This window comes from Silene latifolia, chromosome 9 (genome assembly GCF_048544455.1).
Source record: "Silene latifolia isolate original U9 population chromosome 9, ASM4854445v1, whole genome shotgun sequence".
Classification (NCBI taxonomy): Eukaryota; Viridiplantae; Streptophyta; class Magnoliopsida; order Caryophyllales; family Caryophyllaceae; genus Silene; species Silene latifolia.
The window spans coordinates 19592251-19609386 of NC_133534.1; the positions used below are offsets into that span (position 1 = coordinate 19592251).

At 35.4% G+C, this 17136-nt stretch overlaps 1 protein-coding gene across 1 annotated transcript in view; it reads left to right on the forward strand.

Moving 5' to 3' along the window:
- The window catches only part of LOC141600680 (agamous-like MADS-box protein AGL27), a gene marked incomplete at its 3' end in the record, with an annotated part of 35331 nt that extends 19075 nt beyond the window's left edge, over positions 1–16256 (forward strand). Inside the window, exons 3-7 of the mRNA XM_074420923.1 lie at positions 2824–2902; positions 3183–3250; positions 3364–3463; positions 15887–15928; positions 16215–16256. Coding sequence (XP_074277024.1) covers positions 2824–2902; positions 3183–3250; positions 3364–3463; positions 15887–15928; positions 16215–16256 — 331 coding nt within the window. The remainder of the gene's footprint in view (positions 1–2823; positions 2903–3182; positions 3251–3363; positions 3464–15886; positions 15929–16214) is intronic.
- Between the last annotated feature and the right edge of the window lie 880 nt (positions 16257–17136).

Consider the following 17136-nt stretch of genomic DNA (forward strand, 5'->3'; position numbering starts at 1 on the left):
TACAAACCTTTTCAGTACTCAGAAGCAATTTTTCATCATTATTTCATCATTATGATCTTATAAGTGAGACCTTTATGTAGTTTAAATCTAGTCATTGCGCAAGTTTTGCGTAGATTGCCCCGGCGGTTTCAATGTTATCTCATTTGACACTTTCTCCCCTTAAAGAGAAGTAACCAAGGCACTTCCTCACCTCACACTTTTGTAATTCCTTAATCCATACTTTCTCCTTTCCTCATTCCACACTTCCTCCTTCCTGCAAGGGAAGTAGACAAGGTATTTTTCTCCTCTCCACTTACATTACGCCATACATTGTTAGCGTTGTTAGTCCCTTCCATATAGGGCTACCACGTGATTGACTTGGGAGCCAAGCCAAGGGCCCCCTCAGTAGACGTCATAAGAATTTTGAGCCTACTAGGAACCACATATTGAATGATATATTGTCATAAATACAAGAATAGGGAATACTAGGATAACGTTGCATTTTGATTTTTCTAGAGCATTTTGATTTTTAAAGCACACACCTCCATATGGAGATAACTCATAGTGCTCGACTAAGACGTTGCGGTAGAACGAGCATGATGGATATTTATCACTTTAAGTTCATCACATTGCTATATCCACCACCACCACTACCCATACTTTTGTGTTTTCTTTATATTCTTCCATTACCCTTACAACAATAACCCCCAAACCAAGCTAGTTCATAGATTCTAAAGCCAAACAAGTTCGTAGGTTTGATGTTCGATAGACTGTGAAATAAGCAAATCATTATGAAATTTGATGCTCGTGAATCATCATTTACTTAGATAGCTAGTATAGTTAAGTCAAAAATTAATCGCATCGGGATGGATAAGGTGAAGCACGACTAAAACGTACGTATCCGAAAATTCCAAAACATTTATTTGACATTTAGTTTGGATGCTTTAGAATATCCTATACAACAACAACATCAGAGCCTTAATCCCAAAATGATTTGGGGTCGGCTGACATGAATCATCCTTTAGAACCGTCCATGGGTGAACGCACACCTCAAAATGCGAATAGAAAAGGGAAAATGAAAAACAAAAGGGAGAGCAAAAATGTAATGCAAAGTCAAGGTAAACTTACAGGTTTTAAAATCGAATTCCGGATTTCTTTTATAAAAACTTAAAATTTAAATTGAGACAAAAGATTAAAACGATTTTGAAAACCGAAATAGAATTAAGGATCCAAGATTTTAGGATCAATTTATTTCTCCTTAATCATCATCATGTTACAATTATGTTATTGTCATCTACGAATAATCTCCCGAGGGCCATCATCTAGTTTTAGCCTCTTTATGTAGGCTATAATGGGGATCATGAGCGCCGTCTAATGAGTTTGAGAGGCCCTCTATGTAAAAAATGAGGCCCTAAATTACAAGGAAATCGTATTATATGAAACAATAAAAATTGTTTTTCTTAGCGAAAAATCAATTACTTAATCAAAAGCATTTTTTTAATAAGACATCAAGACTATAATTTTAAAACAATATTCAAAATATAGAGGTTAAGCTTTCACCTAAACCTATGTTACTCCGAAACTTCACCTAAACACGCATCCTGTACACCAATTTCCGACGCGACACCGGCACTTCATTAATGTCAACTGATTTGGTCTCAATAATGTAAAAGAAGAGAGCGAGATGAGAAAAAAAAAAAAAGTAAAAGGAGAACGATAAACTAATAATAGCCAAAAAGGGACCTTTAATCTTTTTAATTATTCAACTTTGTTTTACTTTCTTCTTTCAGTTTCACCTAATAAAGCAGTTTTCATTTTCTATTTTAACACACAAAAAGAGATTTTCGTTATTTATCGGGTTCACTTTTGAAAAAGCAAAATGAAAACTTCCTACATAATTTATTAGTCGGGTCGTATCCATGTCCGAATTATACCTAGTTCGTTCATGTATGGCAAAATTTTCAAAATACCGTGTTAGAAACTCTGATACGCGTATCCCTTCTTTGTCGAGTCGGAGTAACATAGACCTAAACAAGGTTGTCCTTCTAGTGTTTTGTGACACAAAACAATCAATTATAAATAGATCAATATTGTTGAACACTACCTTATAAATACACTATTTTGCATACTACTACCTTTTATTCAAATTTTTGTGAAACACTCCCTTAAAGATATGGACGTGATTAAAATTGTGTCTACCGACTTGTATAATGTATATTATTATTATTGTATAATAATGTGTGTCGTGGTTTGTCTTTAAGTTTTTTTATTATTATTATTTTTATTTTTTTAAGTTTTTAAAAATTCGGGTCGGATTCGGAAATCCGGTTTTAAAATTTCTCAATCCACATCCGATCCAGTTTAATCAGAAAAAATCGGATCAGATATCTAATTTAAATGGTATCTAGATATTCGGATTTTTTAATTCGGATTTCGTATCGGATTTTTTTGCTTAACCCTTGGCCCTAGCTATAGTGAAAGTTGGCCTTCACCTTATAAGGAAATGTGTGAATCAAGATTGAAGTTGCTCACTCTTCACTTTCTTTGTACTTTCTCTTAGATGGTTACTCTTTGTTTTCATGGTGCTTTCTATTTTACAGTCAGCTGATTTGTTTGGTTTTAAGAGCGTACGTCTTGCGTCGATACTCATTTATAAAGGATTATCCATATATTTCTTGTGGCTCCTTGAGGCTACCTCTCGCCTTTAGGAGAGTAATCTCTTGCTGTTTTTGCATAAATGCTGGTGTGCCAAATGTGCTAGCTTTGTAAAGAGCCATTGTTTGCTAAATACTGCTTAAATTTCACATGTCTGATTCTTCGGTAGTTTTAATTTTCTGCATGCAGTCTGGCCCAGTTTATTGAACGCTATGAAGATTCTACTACTTCAAATGGGGAGGCTTTAACAATTGTCGAAGACACAGAGGTAAAAGAGCTGCCGGAACTCATTTCTAAGAACAACAATCATTGCAAATATGGCCTTCTATCTCCACCAACAGAAAATCTCTGACTGTATGATAATGTAGTTACGCGAATTTGCTGTACGCAGCATGCATGACAATGCTGAACTAAGCACGCCAAAAGAAATGACAGGAATCAGAATGTAACTTCGTCTCTTTCATATGAAAGAGATCAATCAAATATTCGTGTTTCTCCTAATCTACCTTTTTCCATTCCTTCCTGATAAGGATCTTTGTTTTCAACAGCAAGAATTGCAGGGTTCAGGTCGTCCAATAACACAAACTTGTAGAGAGCTAGTCAATACAGTTGAAAGGCAAGCATTAAGACTCTCAGGATTGTTGATTGTTTGAAGACGTAAATTGCAAATGTTGAAAGTCTTTGCCTGAGTAAGTACCCATTTACGAAGTAGTCTTTGATGTGTATCAGGCATTTGGAAGCGCCGGATCTTGAGCATCTCAGTGTGGATGATTTCATACAACTAGAGGAACAACTCACTACAGCTCTTCTACAGACGAGAGCTCGGAAGGTACTTTTCTTATGTGGCTGCTTCATTTTATTATTAGCATCATGCTTTTGGTGGTCCTACCTATGTCGTTTGTTCATTGTTAAATTTTTCTCTTTGATATGGAATATGAATTTGTTGTAAGACAACTATACAACTATACAGAGAAGGGTCAGTTCTTTCATGAGTAATTATGAAGAACATAGAATCCCCCTTACTACTAAGAAAATAAAAATTCTCTTAGTTTTCCCTCCAAAAAGCATCTAACTAAATAAGATAATAAATAAAATTCTCTTTCATTACATTATTATCTTTTCAATGAATATATTCTTATAAATAAACTCTCATTTTTTAAATAAATTCATAATTATGATTTTTTCATTAAAATAAAATAAAATTGATATTAAACTATAAAGTATAAGTTGCTAAATTTTTCAGTAATGTAATAATTATTATTGTAGAGAATAATTTGACACATTCTTACTATTAGTTTCGTGACAAAAAACATTCATTAAAAAAAATTCACAACTTAAATAAATTTTTTTATTAGTTTCCATTTCAATTTTTTGTTTCATATCAAAATACAATGGAGTGAACTGATAAATATTAATAAGGTGCAAATTTAAAAAATATAAATCCTCCTATATACTAAGAGAATAAAACTTCTCTAAAATTTTCCCTCCAAATTGCTCAAACTTATATATGGAAATAAATTAGATTTTCATTTATTAAGCTAATTTTCCATTTAAAATAATCTATACATAACAACTGTATTCCTATTATTAACTTCGTGACGAAAAAAGATTTTTTTTAAAAAATAATTTGATGTAGTTAAAATATTTTCATAAAAAACACAATTCGTGGAATTATTCAATTCTTTTGGTTTATTTTAATATTAGTTATTTTTTATAAAAATTCGTGAGATATAAATCTAAAATCTATAACTAATGCGCTAAAAATTAACAAAGCGTTTGTGACGGATAGTGTCCCTCTCACAATAAGGCAAGTGGGGGGCCAAGTGGGGGAGAAATCGAGCACCCCATGGATAGTGTCACTTGCATATTGTGAGAGGGGCACTATCCGTCTTCAGCTTGTGACGGATAGTGCCCGTCTTCAATGAGAATTTGTGAAAAATTAAAAGGCCTATATTTGCCGCGCATTTGCGCGGGATCTACACTAGTTCTGTTATTGAAAGATGAATGAGGGAAAACTGCCCGGATTACCTTACCACGTGAGAAAAGATGATGTTATGCAATGGTGCTATTTGCGACAACCCTTTCCACCTTTAGCCTATATCTTTCCGTTTACTTATTTAGTTTCTGTCACGGTTTTAGTGCTCCTGTTAGCCAAGTGGAATCTTTTTAGGCTATAACATTGTCATTACTGTGTGAAGTTTTCATGACGTGCAATCTCCAGCGTTTTTGTTACGCAGGAACCCTTGACAGTCCTTTGGTTCCTGCTTTGACTTATTTTCTAAGGCTTCTCATAACCACCTTCTGATATTTGAGTTTGCACCCTCCCTGATGTTAGAGAAAGCGTATTGGAACATTGATAATAATCGTTCTGTTTTTCGTTTGGTTATGTTTATTCAAACATCACTATAAGGACGGTAAGAAAGAGAAGGTCGCGTAGAAAAGTGCTATTGAAAGAAGTTATTCACAATCAAGTCCTTGGACCCTACCCCAATGCAATTCTACCACACAACCTTACATGATTGTATGGAACAAAGTATTAGGTATGAGAAAATACAAGGATAGATAGTGAATTGACATGACTAGAAAGGAAGTACGATTTGCATTAACGATGTGATGAAGGATAATCCCAAATGATGGAAGTAGGATGATAATGAGATGAGCCAACTCGCGAGCAAATCCAGCTCGATTCGTGCGAGCTCGCCTTAGGGTACATGATTGTATGGCACAAAGTATTAGGTATGAAGGAGTATGGCTTTTGATAGATGAGAAAATACAAGGACTAATAGAGGAGTGACATGACTAGAAAGGAAGTACGAATACGATATGCATTAATGATGTGATGAGGGATAATGTAACACCCCGTATTTTATAATAATATTTTATTATAAAACTAATTTATTAAATTAATTATTTGGAAGTTTATTAATGTATTTTGGAAATATTTATATTTATCGCGTCCGTTCTCTATTTTATTATTTCCCGTTTTGATCTACTTTTGAAAGGGTTAAAATGTCCGGGCACGATTTGACTATTTTAATTTAATAATTTCTTTTCTATTATAAGGCCTTCTTGCGTTTTAATTTGGTCCAATCCGATTTATAATCAGATAATCCATTGTATAAGCTAATGGACTCAAAGCCCACTTGTTATTCTATATAAAGACAAAACCCTAAGCAATCAACTAGGTTGCTTTTTTTTATTTCTCGCGTGAAACCTAAACCTAGCAAGCAACTAGGTCATTCTCTCTCTCTTTTTCAAGCGTGAAGTGCCGCATGCCTTCTTCCTCCTTTTTCTCTCTTTTGTTCTTCTTTTCTCCCTTTGACTTCATTGTGGTATATCTTTCCTTCCTCCAAACTTATTGATAAATTATATTTTCACAATCTTTGCTCTTACCTTTACAATAATTTATTCTCCAAATAATTTTATGAGAATTATTTATATGGACCTTTAGACCTACCTTTATGGTCTCTTATTTTAATGGGTGAAGAACAAGGATAGCTTTTCATGGTGTTTTCAAGAGTTTCGATTTCTGCCTTTCTTAAAAGTTGATTTTTGGGACGTGGACACGTGTTGGAGACAAGGTTTTCTTGGTCGTGTCTTTCTTGGAGTTTTCATTCTTATTTCGCATCATTAATTGCTAAAAAGGTAACTAGGTGTTTCTCTTTTAATTGTGTTTATGCCAATTGATGTAATTAATATGATTTAATGATTGTTTTGCATGATTGGTACATGTTTGATTATTTGTTATCATGATTAAATATGTTTTCGCATGTTCGTATATGTTTTAATGTATTAATTATATATCATATGTTGGTTATGTGTTTATTATGGGTGTCATGAGCGTAATTAGGGTTTACGAATAAACCCTAGTGGCGGCATGATAGGCGGCCAAGGGTTCTTTCCAAAGTTATAGCTAAAGCTAGTATAACATTGATGGTGATTCAAGCGTTATAGCTTAAGTTAATACAACTTTGGGTAGCTACTCTAGTTATGGCTGGACCTACTATAACATTGAAGTACGAGTCAAGGTTATAGTCAGAACTAACTAACGTGCCACGAGATTTATGGCTCAAGGTTATGGTTATTGCTAGTATAACTTTGAGTTTCGTGTGAAGGTTATGGTTGAGGTAGTATAACTTCCGAGTCATATTCTCTAAAGTTATAGTCGAGGTTACTATAACCTCGCATCCAGAGTTTATGTTATGATTAGGGTTACTATAACATTGAATGGTTATTGTTAAAGTTATAGCTGAAGTTACTATAACATTGGTTGCTTATACTTGTTTCATATGTTGTATTGTGTTCAACATGTTATGTCCTTGTGTTGCATATATATCTTTGGTTACTCTTGTTCATATGATAAGTAGGATGGTCAGTTATACTATCCTATGAGTTAAGTCGTGATATTGTTCACGCATGTTAGTACGGTCCGTTATACTGTGCTTTTGTGGTTTGCTAGTTTGAATAGATGGCGGTAGTATCAGTTATATACTAGCGGAACGAACTAACGCCACCCGTCGATGCGGGATTTATTTTGGTCGTGTTCGGAACAGCCGAGGCGGTGGTTATACGCTCCGGTTCCCGAGTGTCGTTCGGTGTCTGATTATTGCATCGAGAGTCCGGCCAGGTCTTAGACATATAGGCGGTGGTTATACGCTATACATAGTACCGTGGAGGCAATGGTTATACGCTCCATCTTAGAGACAGATGGTTATACGCTCTAACGGGCGTTCGCTCTACTCGCTATGCTTTGTTGCTAGCTTTATGCCTTTCATTCTTGCTGTGGATTGTGTGTCACCATGTTTGCTATGCTTCAATGCTAGCTTTGTGCCTTAGGTTGTTGTGGGTCGTTTGTCACTACTAGTCTTGTAAGTATTCATGGTCTAGTGGTTGCATATGGTCTAGGTTTGCATGTTTACATTCGTTAAGATTAATTAGGTTGTGGTAAGCTTTGTTGGGTTTTCGTGAGTATAGATGATCTCGCATGTTTACTGGTTTTACATTTCATTTGTTAATGATTGTTGATTATATTCAATTGTTGTAAACATGACTCGGAGAGCATCTAGTTACTCCCGATCGATTGTCGACCCTTCTCGGGTTGTTCGGTTTGTTCTTTGTTTTGGATGATATCTTGCTGGGAAGTTCTGTGCGGCGAGATGAATAATAAATTAGGACTTTACTTTATGTTTTAAGAACCTTTCGAATAATGTATTAGTTTGTTTTGGAGTTAGTAGCGAACCGGATTTGGGCTTGGTGTTTCCGCCACCTTGACCCTTTTATCAGTATCGTACTCTGATATTAATTTTATATAAGTTTTTCCTTTGTTTATAATCCGGGTTGTTACAGTTGGTATCAGAGCGAACACGCTCCCAACTCTCGCGTAGTTAATGACTAAAATTAAATTGACTTAGTAAATGAGTGAGAGTAAATGGGGTAGAAACAATTAAGGACTTTTTTGTTTATGCCTTAATGTTTCGCATTGTTATTAATTGTATTACATGTATTGTTCATGTACTTACTTTTTATGCCTTGATGTTTCACATCGTTATTAACTGTATTACATGTCTTGTTCATGTATATGTTTGTTAATGTCTTGATGTTTATCGTTATTAATTGTATTAAATGTATAGTTCATGTATTATATTGTGTTGTTTATGACTTAATATTTTGTTTCCTCATTAATTGTATAAAATGTGTTTTCATGAACGGCTTTTCGAGCATGTTTTGTTGATTAGAAAGGTTTTTCGATTTTGAAAAATGTCATTTACATTTTATGTGTCATGCGTTTTGGTTATATGTCGGTCAAAACTTTTAATCCTTGGTAACCTGAGCTTTACTCTTATCGTACTTTCATCCTTTTGGATCTTTTGGTGGTGTTGTCCTTGTTTGAGGTGATTTCGAGGTTGTTTCTGTTGTGGTTTCTTGAGGCATCAAGTTAGGATTAATTGGAAGATTGGGATGTTGAAGTATGAAAGAAAAGAGTGTTTATTATTATGAGTTCGGTAAAGAGGAAGTTTACTTTGGGATTAGAGGTTTTTGAGATGAAGTTTCCTTTGGGATTAGAGGTTGTTAAGATAAAGTCTCATTTGGGATAAGTGGTTGTTAAGTTCTTTTATGTGCTCGAGGAAATCCTTAGTGATGATAGAGGGTGATAATTTGTGGAATAAGATGTAAGATTGTGGTTTCATAGTTTTACGAGAAGTGAGAGACATAAAGAGTGGATTTATCTTATGGTATTATTTGGGAATATCGTGGCTTATGCTCTTAATGGTTAGAATTGTTGAACTTTGTCTTATGTTAAAGAAAAGTTATGTGAGTTAGTTATGGATCGAGAGTAGAGTAATGGAAATGAATTGAATGTTATCGTGGAGTTAGGATTGAGCAAGTTGAGAATTTTGGAGATTATGCTCGTGCTTAATGGAGTACCATTTTGAGGGGTAAGGATCGTTAATGGCAATTAGCGAGTTATGAAGGAATTTATGATTTATCTGTTGAGGAGTTATTTGCTGATCGTACCTTTTAAAGGATTGATTGAGAGAAAGCGAACTGTAATTTATGGACTTGTGAGATGTTAATGTTGAAGTGTTTTAGCGTTGGCTTAGTGAACAGCCATGTTGACGATGATTCTAATGAATTGTGGTGTTCATCTTTTGAGGATATAGAGTTTGTTATGGATGGATTCTTTAAGTGTGATTAGATGGAGTTGTTAAGAGTGGAAGGATTTGAGAGTTTATGGTTGTAACAGTTTATGATCTTGAGAGTTGACAATATGAGGAATATAGTGTTTGTAAAGGGACAGTTATATAGATTTGTTGGTTCTGAGGTATCATGGAGATATGACGGAAGGATGTTTCGAGGCGGAGATATCTTGAGTGACGATTGTACGATATTTGTAAGACCTTGGTTATCGTGCTTTATTTATCTTATGTTAAGGTGTCGTCTTTGGATAAATAGAATTGTTGTTGAGTCGTCTGTCCTTGTCATCCTTGCACGTGTTAACCGTAACTCTTCTATTTGAGCCTTCGGATCAAAAGTTTCTTTTATCTTTGTCTTCTGTCTGTTTCATCTATCGTTGCTCTCTATTTTATCTTTATTTCAACTCCAGTTCCTTTTTCTTTGTACTTTTGAAATTATCCTTTTTCATTAATTTCTCTCTGAGCTTATACATCCTAAAGTTATGTGTTCTTTTGTCTTATGGTATTGCACGAAAATGTTTTGTTTTGGTTTGCAAGTTATTTATTCTTTCTTCGTAACTGGGAAATGTTTGAAATCTCTTTAGAGCTACTTGTGATCATCTCGTAGTGGAATCTTGGATTCGTTGCCGAGCGATGTTAGATACTTTGAGTTTGATGTTTGGTTATTTGAGGTTGAGAACTTAGTAACACAGTTGTATGCGAGTGTGAATTGGGATAACATTTAGAGTTTTTCAGGAGTATTAAAGGTGTTATAGTGAGCTCTGAAAGTTTAAGGATGTTTTACCTTGAGGGTGTATAGATGTTTGTTTGTTCTACCTGAGATAAAGTGTTTTATTAAGAGTATGAGTATTTATTAAAGGACATAGATTTATACAGTCTTGTGGTGGTTTTGTGATGTTGAGATGATAGTCATGGATGGTAAACTGTGATTAGAAATTGAGGTTATAAGCGTTGTTGTTATATGAGTACAGGTGTTAAGATTTATATGGTGATAATATTCTTCTTTGATGGAAATGTGCTATCGACGGATAAGTGTGTTGTGGTACAATAGGTACTAGCTTAACCTATGGTTTATGATTGTTGGGTGCATAGTAATGCCGTGATCATGAGTTTTCAAAGGAAATGATTGGGTCTAGCGAGTGCAATAGATGATTTTGTCATGAGATTGAGGTTGGATAAGATTTTGACAGTCTAGTCAGAGTTTGACGTTTGGGATTGATGACTTTGGATATTAGACATATTTCGAGAATCATCGAGGTTTTATAATAAAGGCTTTTGAGCTTAAGAGTTGTGAATGGTAGTAAGCACTCCTCAATTTGAGGATATTAGTGTAGGCTGGAGTATTTATAATGGCACTCGTGAGTGAAAGAGTTTTTCTCATTCGAAAGATGTTCTTTGTTTAGAGATTATCTGTTTGGGGTTTTGGTTAACGTCAGATTTTGTGGTTAATGGTAAACTAGAATTGGAGCATTTGTTAAAGGTTATGTGGATTTGGAGTAATAGTAATAAGTTCATACAGATTATGAGAGATCGTATACGTTTTTGAATGATGGTTAAAGGTAGTTGGATGAGTGTTTGTAACATGAGGATTAGAAGTTGGCTTAATGATCTTTACGGACTTTGATGGTATAAGTTTGAAGTGACTTTTGAGGTTGTAGAGTGTGTGAAGTTGATAACGACATTGATGATCTAGGATCTTTTCTTTGGTTTGAGTTTGGATATAGATCAGAGTGCGCAGCGGTTAGGATTCCGAGATGACCTTTATTGATGATCACTAGTAATTCTTACCTTCAGTTGATCTTATCTTTGAATTTCAAGTTTCGAGGACGAAACTTCTTTTTAGGGGGTTAGATTGTAACACCCCGTATTTTATAATAATATTTTATTATAAAACTATTTTATTAAATTAATTATTTGGAAGTTTATTAATGTATTTTGGAAATATTTATATTTATCGCGTTCGTTCTCTATTTTATTATTTCCCGTTTTGATCTACTTTTGAAAGGGTTAAAATGTCCGGGCACGATTTGACTATTTTAATTTAATAATTTCTTTTCTATTATAAGGCCTTCTTGCGTTTTAATTTGGTCCAATCCGATTTATAATCAGATAATCCATTGTATAAGCTAATGGACTCAAAGCCCACTTGTTATTCTATATAAAGACAAAACCCTAAGCAATCAACTAGGTTGCTCTCTTTTATTTCTCGCGTGAAACCTAAACCTAGCAAGCAACTAGGTCATTCTCTCAATCTTTTTCACGCGTGAAGTGCCGCATGCCTTCTTCCTCCTTTTTCTCTCTTTTGTTCTTCTTTTCTCCCTTTGACTTCATTGTGGAATATCTTTTCTTCCTCCAAACTTATTGATAAATTATATTTTCACAATCCTTGCTCTTACCTTTACAATAATTTATTCTCCAAATAATTTTATGAGAATTATTTATATGGACCTTTAGACCTACCTTTATGGTCTCTTATTTTAATGGGTGAAGAACAAGGATAGCTTTTCATGGTGTTTTCAAGAGTTTCGATTTCTGCCTTTCTTAAAAGTTGATTTTTGGGACGTGGACACGTGTTGGAGACAAGGTTTTCTTGGTCGTGTCTTTCTTGGAGTTTTCATTCTTATTTCGCATCATTAATTGCTAAAAAGGTAACTAGGTGTTTCTCTTTTAATTGTGTTTATGCCAATTGATGTAATTAATATGATTTAATGATTGTTTTGTATGATTGGTACATGTTTGATTATTTGTTATCATGATTAAATATGTTTTCGCATGTTCGTATATGTTTTAATGTATTAATTATATATCATATGTTGGTTATGTGTTTATTATGGGTGTCATGAGCGTAATTAGGGTTTACGAATAAACCCTAGTGGCGGTATGATAGGCGGCCAAGGGTTCTTTCCAAAGTTATAGCTAAAGCTAGTATAACATTGATGATGATTCAAGCGTTATAGCTTAAGTTAATACAACTTTGGGTAGCTACTCTAGTTATGGCTGGACCTACTATAACATTGAAGTACGAGTCAAGGTTATAGCTGTAACTAACGTACCCTGAGATTTATGGCTCAAGGTTATGGTTATTGCTAGTATAACTTTGAGTTTCGTGTGAAGGTTATGGTTGAGGTAGTATAACTTCCGAGTCATATTCTCTAAAGTTATAGTCGAGGTTACTATAACCTCGCATCCAGAGTTTATGTTATGATTAGGGTTACTATAACATTGAATGGTTATTGTTAAAGTTATAGCTGAAGTTACTATAACATTGGTTGCTTATACTTGTTTCATATGTTGTATTGTGTTCAACATGTTATGTCCTTGTGTTGCATATATATCTTTGGTTACTCTTGTTCATATGATAAGTAGGATGGTCAGTTATACTATCCTATGAGTTAAGTCGTGATGTTGTAAACGCATGTTAGTACGGTCCGTTATACTGTGCTTTTGTGGTTTGCTAGTTTGAATAGATGGCGGTAGTATCAGTTATATACTAGCGGAACGAACTAACGCCACCCGTCGATGCGGGATTTATTTTGGTCTGTGTTCGGAACTAGCCAGAGGCAGTGGTTATACGCTCTGGTTCCCGAGTGTCGTTCGGTGTACAGTTATTGCATCGAGAGTCTGGCCAGGTCTTAGACATATAGGCAGTTGTTATACGCTATACATAGTACCGATGGAGGCAGTGGTTATACGCTCCATCAGTTAGAGGCAGTGGTTATACGCTCTAACGGGCGTTCGCTCTATTCGCTATGCTTTGTTGCTAGCTTTATGCCTTCTGTTGCTGTGGATTGTGTGTCACCATGTTTGCTATGCTTCAATGCTAGCTTTGTGCCTTAGGTTGTTGTGGGTCGTTTGTCACTACTAGTCTTGTAAGTATTCATGGTCTAGTGGTTGCATATGGTCTAGGTTTGCATGTTTGCATTCGTTAAGATTAATTAGGTTGTGGTAAGCTTTGTTGGGTTTTCGTGAGTATAGATGATCTCGCATGTTTACTGGTTTTACATTTCATTTGTTAATGATTGTTGATTATATTCAATTGTTGTAAACATGACTGGGAGAGCATCTAGTTACTCCCGACTGATTGTCGACCCCTTCTCGGGTTGTTCGGTTTGTTCTTTGTTTTGGATGATATCTTGCTGGGAAGTTCTGTGCGGCGAGATGAATAATAAATTAGGACTTTACTTTATGTTTTAAGAACCTTTCGAATAATGTATTAGTTTGTTTTGGAGTTAGTAGTGAACCGGATTTGGGCTTGGTGTTTCCGCCACCTTGACCCTTTTATCAGTATCGTACTCTGATATTCATTTTATATAAGTTTTTCCTTTGTTTATAATCCGGGTTGTTACAGATAATCCCAAATAGAAGTTTTTGAGAGGGGGAGACCCACAATGTGGTGGAAGTGGAGGTGATAATGAGACGAGACAGCTCACAAACAACTCGAGCTTGGCTCGTGCGACCTCGGCTCAAATTGTGCGATTAGATAAAATTTTGCTCTTATATAAAAATATTTCATCATGATTGTTATATCTTCATTTGACCATACCAAATGTTCTCATTGATTTGCCCAATACTTTTATCATTCCTCTATTTCACTAAGATCTTTATGTTTGACTTTCTTTTGACTTTAAATATATAGCAAAATCTTAAAAATTATAGTCTAATACTAAAATATTTACATAAGTAACTAAACAATCTTTCAGAAAATAATAATTTCAACAAGAAAAAGTAGTAATAGTAAGTGCTTAGAAATGGGTCAATGTGTCATCTTGGAAAGCAAGAAAAGTCAAGTAGGAAGATCATAGAGAAATGGAGGAAGTATATAACCTTCAAATCTTAAAGAAATTTTAACAATTATATGTAGGCTCGAGTTTAGAGAGCTCAGGTGTAAGGTCACAAGCTTAGTAATGAACACAATATAGGTGAGCTCGAGCGAGCGATTTCAAGTTTTGCTTCATGAACACAAGCTGAACAAGGTTATGCTTGTGCTCGTTATCACCCTAGATGGAAGTTTAGGTGGATTGTAGGGTGGTGAAGTGATTAGCTTGTGAGGGCTTAACAAATCTCTGTCGTGGTAAGGACTATTTTTTTCTTGCCTTTCATGCCTGATAGTGGGGCTCGCATTCACCAAGTGTAGACTAAAAGTCTCCAAATTAGACCTAGGCAAATGGGTTACCCGGGTGGCCGGGTTATGCCGCCTGAGTTTGCAGAAATTTACGTTTTTAGGAATTTAATTTCCTGATAAGTTGTTATCAAGTTATTTAGGAATAATGGTAAATGTGCAACAATAAACATTCGGATCGGCTCATATTGAGTCGGGTGAATTCGGATTATGCGTCAAGCTCGGGTCCTTAGTTCGCATGTCAGATCAGGTATAGGGCGCTCATTCGGGCCGGGTAAATTTTGCTGCATTTACTCCGAAACGTGCATCCGCAAGTAGGACTAAGAGCATTAGGGAGACGTTGGAGTTCGGAAAGTTATGAAGGGTACAAAAGTATGGACCATTTTACGCTAACGTAGATACTAGGTGGTAATTCTAATTGATCGATAAAAATAGATTCCAATACTATTTTTTTCTTTTTCTTTTTTTTCGTAGCTCAGAAACAAGATTGTCACAATAGGGATCCTACATTGGATCGAAGATGAACTTGTAGTATTGGATTGAGGGATTGAATCAAAGGATCGTAAGATCCTACAAATAGCTTGGATAAACAAGCTTGAAAATTTGGTATAATTTGTGAAGTATAATGTCAAAAGTCTATATGAGGAGTCTTTTATGATCCTGAATGATCCTACCTTTGATCCCACACGATCATGTTAGATCCTATCCGCTTCTGAACGATCCTATAACCAGTGGCGTAGCCACCTTATATGAGAAATGGGGTCTTGAGACCCCACAGTTTTTTGTAGTTTTGTTTAGATTTACCATATCGTATGCCCGCATATGTACAAATTGTATTGATTTTTTTACTATGTAAGACCCCTCTATTTTATGGGTGGTTCTTAAATTTACATTAAGACCCCACTGATCAAATTTTCTGGCTACGCTATTGATGCCTATAACAATTCTACAACTAAAACGATCCTAGTATCCGACGACTAGGTTAGTACGATCATAAGTTCCGGATCGCGATTTTGACAACTAAATCTATCCTCAAAGGTCAAAAGTAGGAGTTGGTTTGAGACAGAAGAAAGAAGTCCAAGGTGTGAGCTATCCAATTCCTGCTTCCGTAGTTGGCTGATAAATGAAAACGTCCCTACTTCCTAGTAACAATAGACAAGTTAGAACCCAAAAATGAAAAGATACTAGAAAGTTACGCTAGAACTGCTCTTTTTTTTTATAGAGGCTTGTGATTTAGTTTTTGATGCAGCAGGTAGGGGAACGACCATTTTCCACAATCCCTGGAGAGATAGTTCCAACATTTTTCAATTGTTGAGACTTGAGACAAAAAATAAAGCAGTTGATTCAGTAGCATGAGCTGCAATAAGGGCTCGATGTCTTTTCTTTATGTTAATAAAAAGTGTCTAATTAGTTTTTTTTTTTCTGTTGCTTGTGCCAGACTCAACTGATGCTGGAAACAGTTGCTACACTTCAGGAACAGGTATACCGATTTCTGACTTTCTTAATCTGTGATTCTGGCTGGTGATATTTATAATTGAACAGTACATGAGAATTATGTTTCCACATGAGTCTTCCACTTCGCTGGCAAGTTATTTAAAGGTGTATTGTGGCCTTGGACGGCGAGTGTGTTAAAGTCAGGCAATGATGTCCCCCTTACTATCTATGGTGTTGAACACACCATGAACAAATAACTTGTGTAAAAATTTCTCCATGTTTGTTTCCATTTTAATTTTGATACTCGCTTATGTCTATAGAGTATATGACAGGACCAAAAGTTGAAGCTGGAGAATGATCAGCTCAATGAAGAGGTAAATGATGATTCTGAAAGGTAGGGTATCCAAAAATTGCAAACATCAATGAAATACATGAATCTTGCACTCTTGTGTTGTATTCAGGTCAGAAACCTGAATAAAATGGACGGAAACAAGCTGGTCGAAAATCATGATAATGAAAATGAGATCAACATTAACAATCAGGTAAGACCAGAGGCCGGCCATTGTGACAGTGAAAAGAGCATGGAATTCATTAGCCTGGTCAACACTGATACTAGCTATCCTCTACCTCAGAGAACGCTAACTCTCCTCCTCTAAATATATTATGGGACTCCCATGATTCCCTTTGATTTCTCAGTGCTTGCCTGATTTAGGGTTGCCAACTCCCAAAACTGACCATAAAAATTTATTTCATGTATCGGCTATGTGAGCTGATATATATTGTGATTGAACGGGGCTTTTCAGCTCCCGATACACAGCGTAATAACGAGGTGTAATAAACCAAGAGTATCTTCCCTCAATGGAATTATAATTATTTTATATTTTTGGTCTACAAAGAGAGGCACACGGTGACAGGGGCATTCTTGATGCTGATGGGTTTCAAACCCGTGTCATGAATCTCCATCTCCAATTGGCTAGCATGTCAGATGTCTAACTAGCATGTTGCGAACCTTGTGTTTTACTACTTCAAGTCCAAGCCAACCGGGTGATTATGATTAACTACAGGAACACAAGTCCCCTGCGAGGGAGGACCACGTAAACTTGCAACGCTTTTGGCTATTTTTCTACAAGAACAAGCTGCAAACTTACACTCTGAATTTCGCCATCTCTAGCACACGCAAGTTTAATCTTCAATTGTTTTGCAACACCTAAAGAACTAAACATAGGTAAACTATTTCCCCTGATTTATATCGTA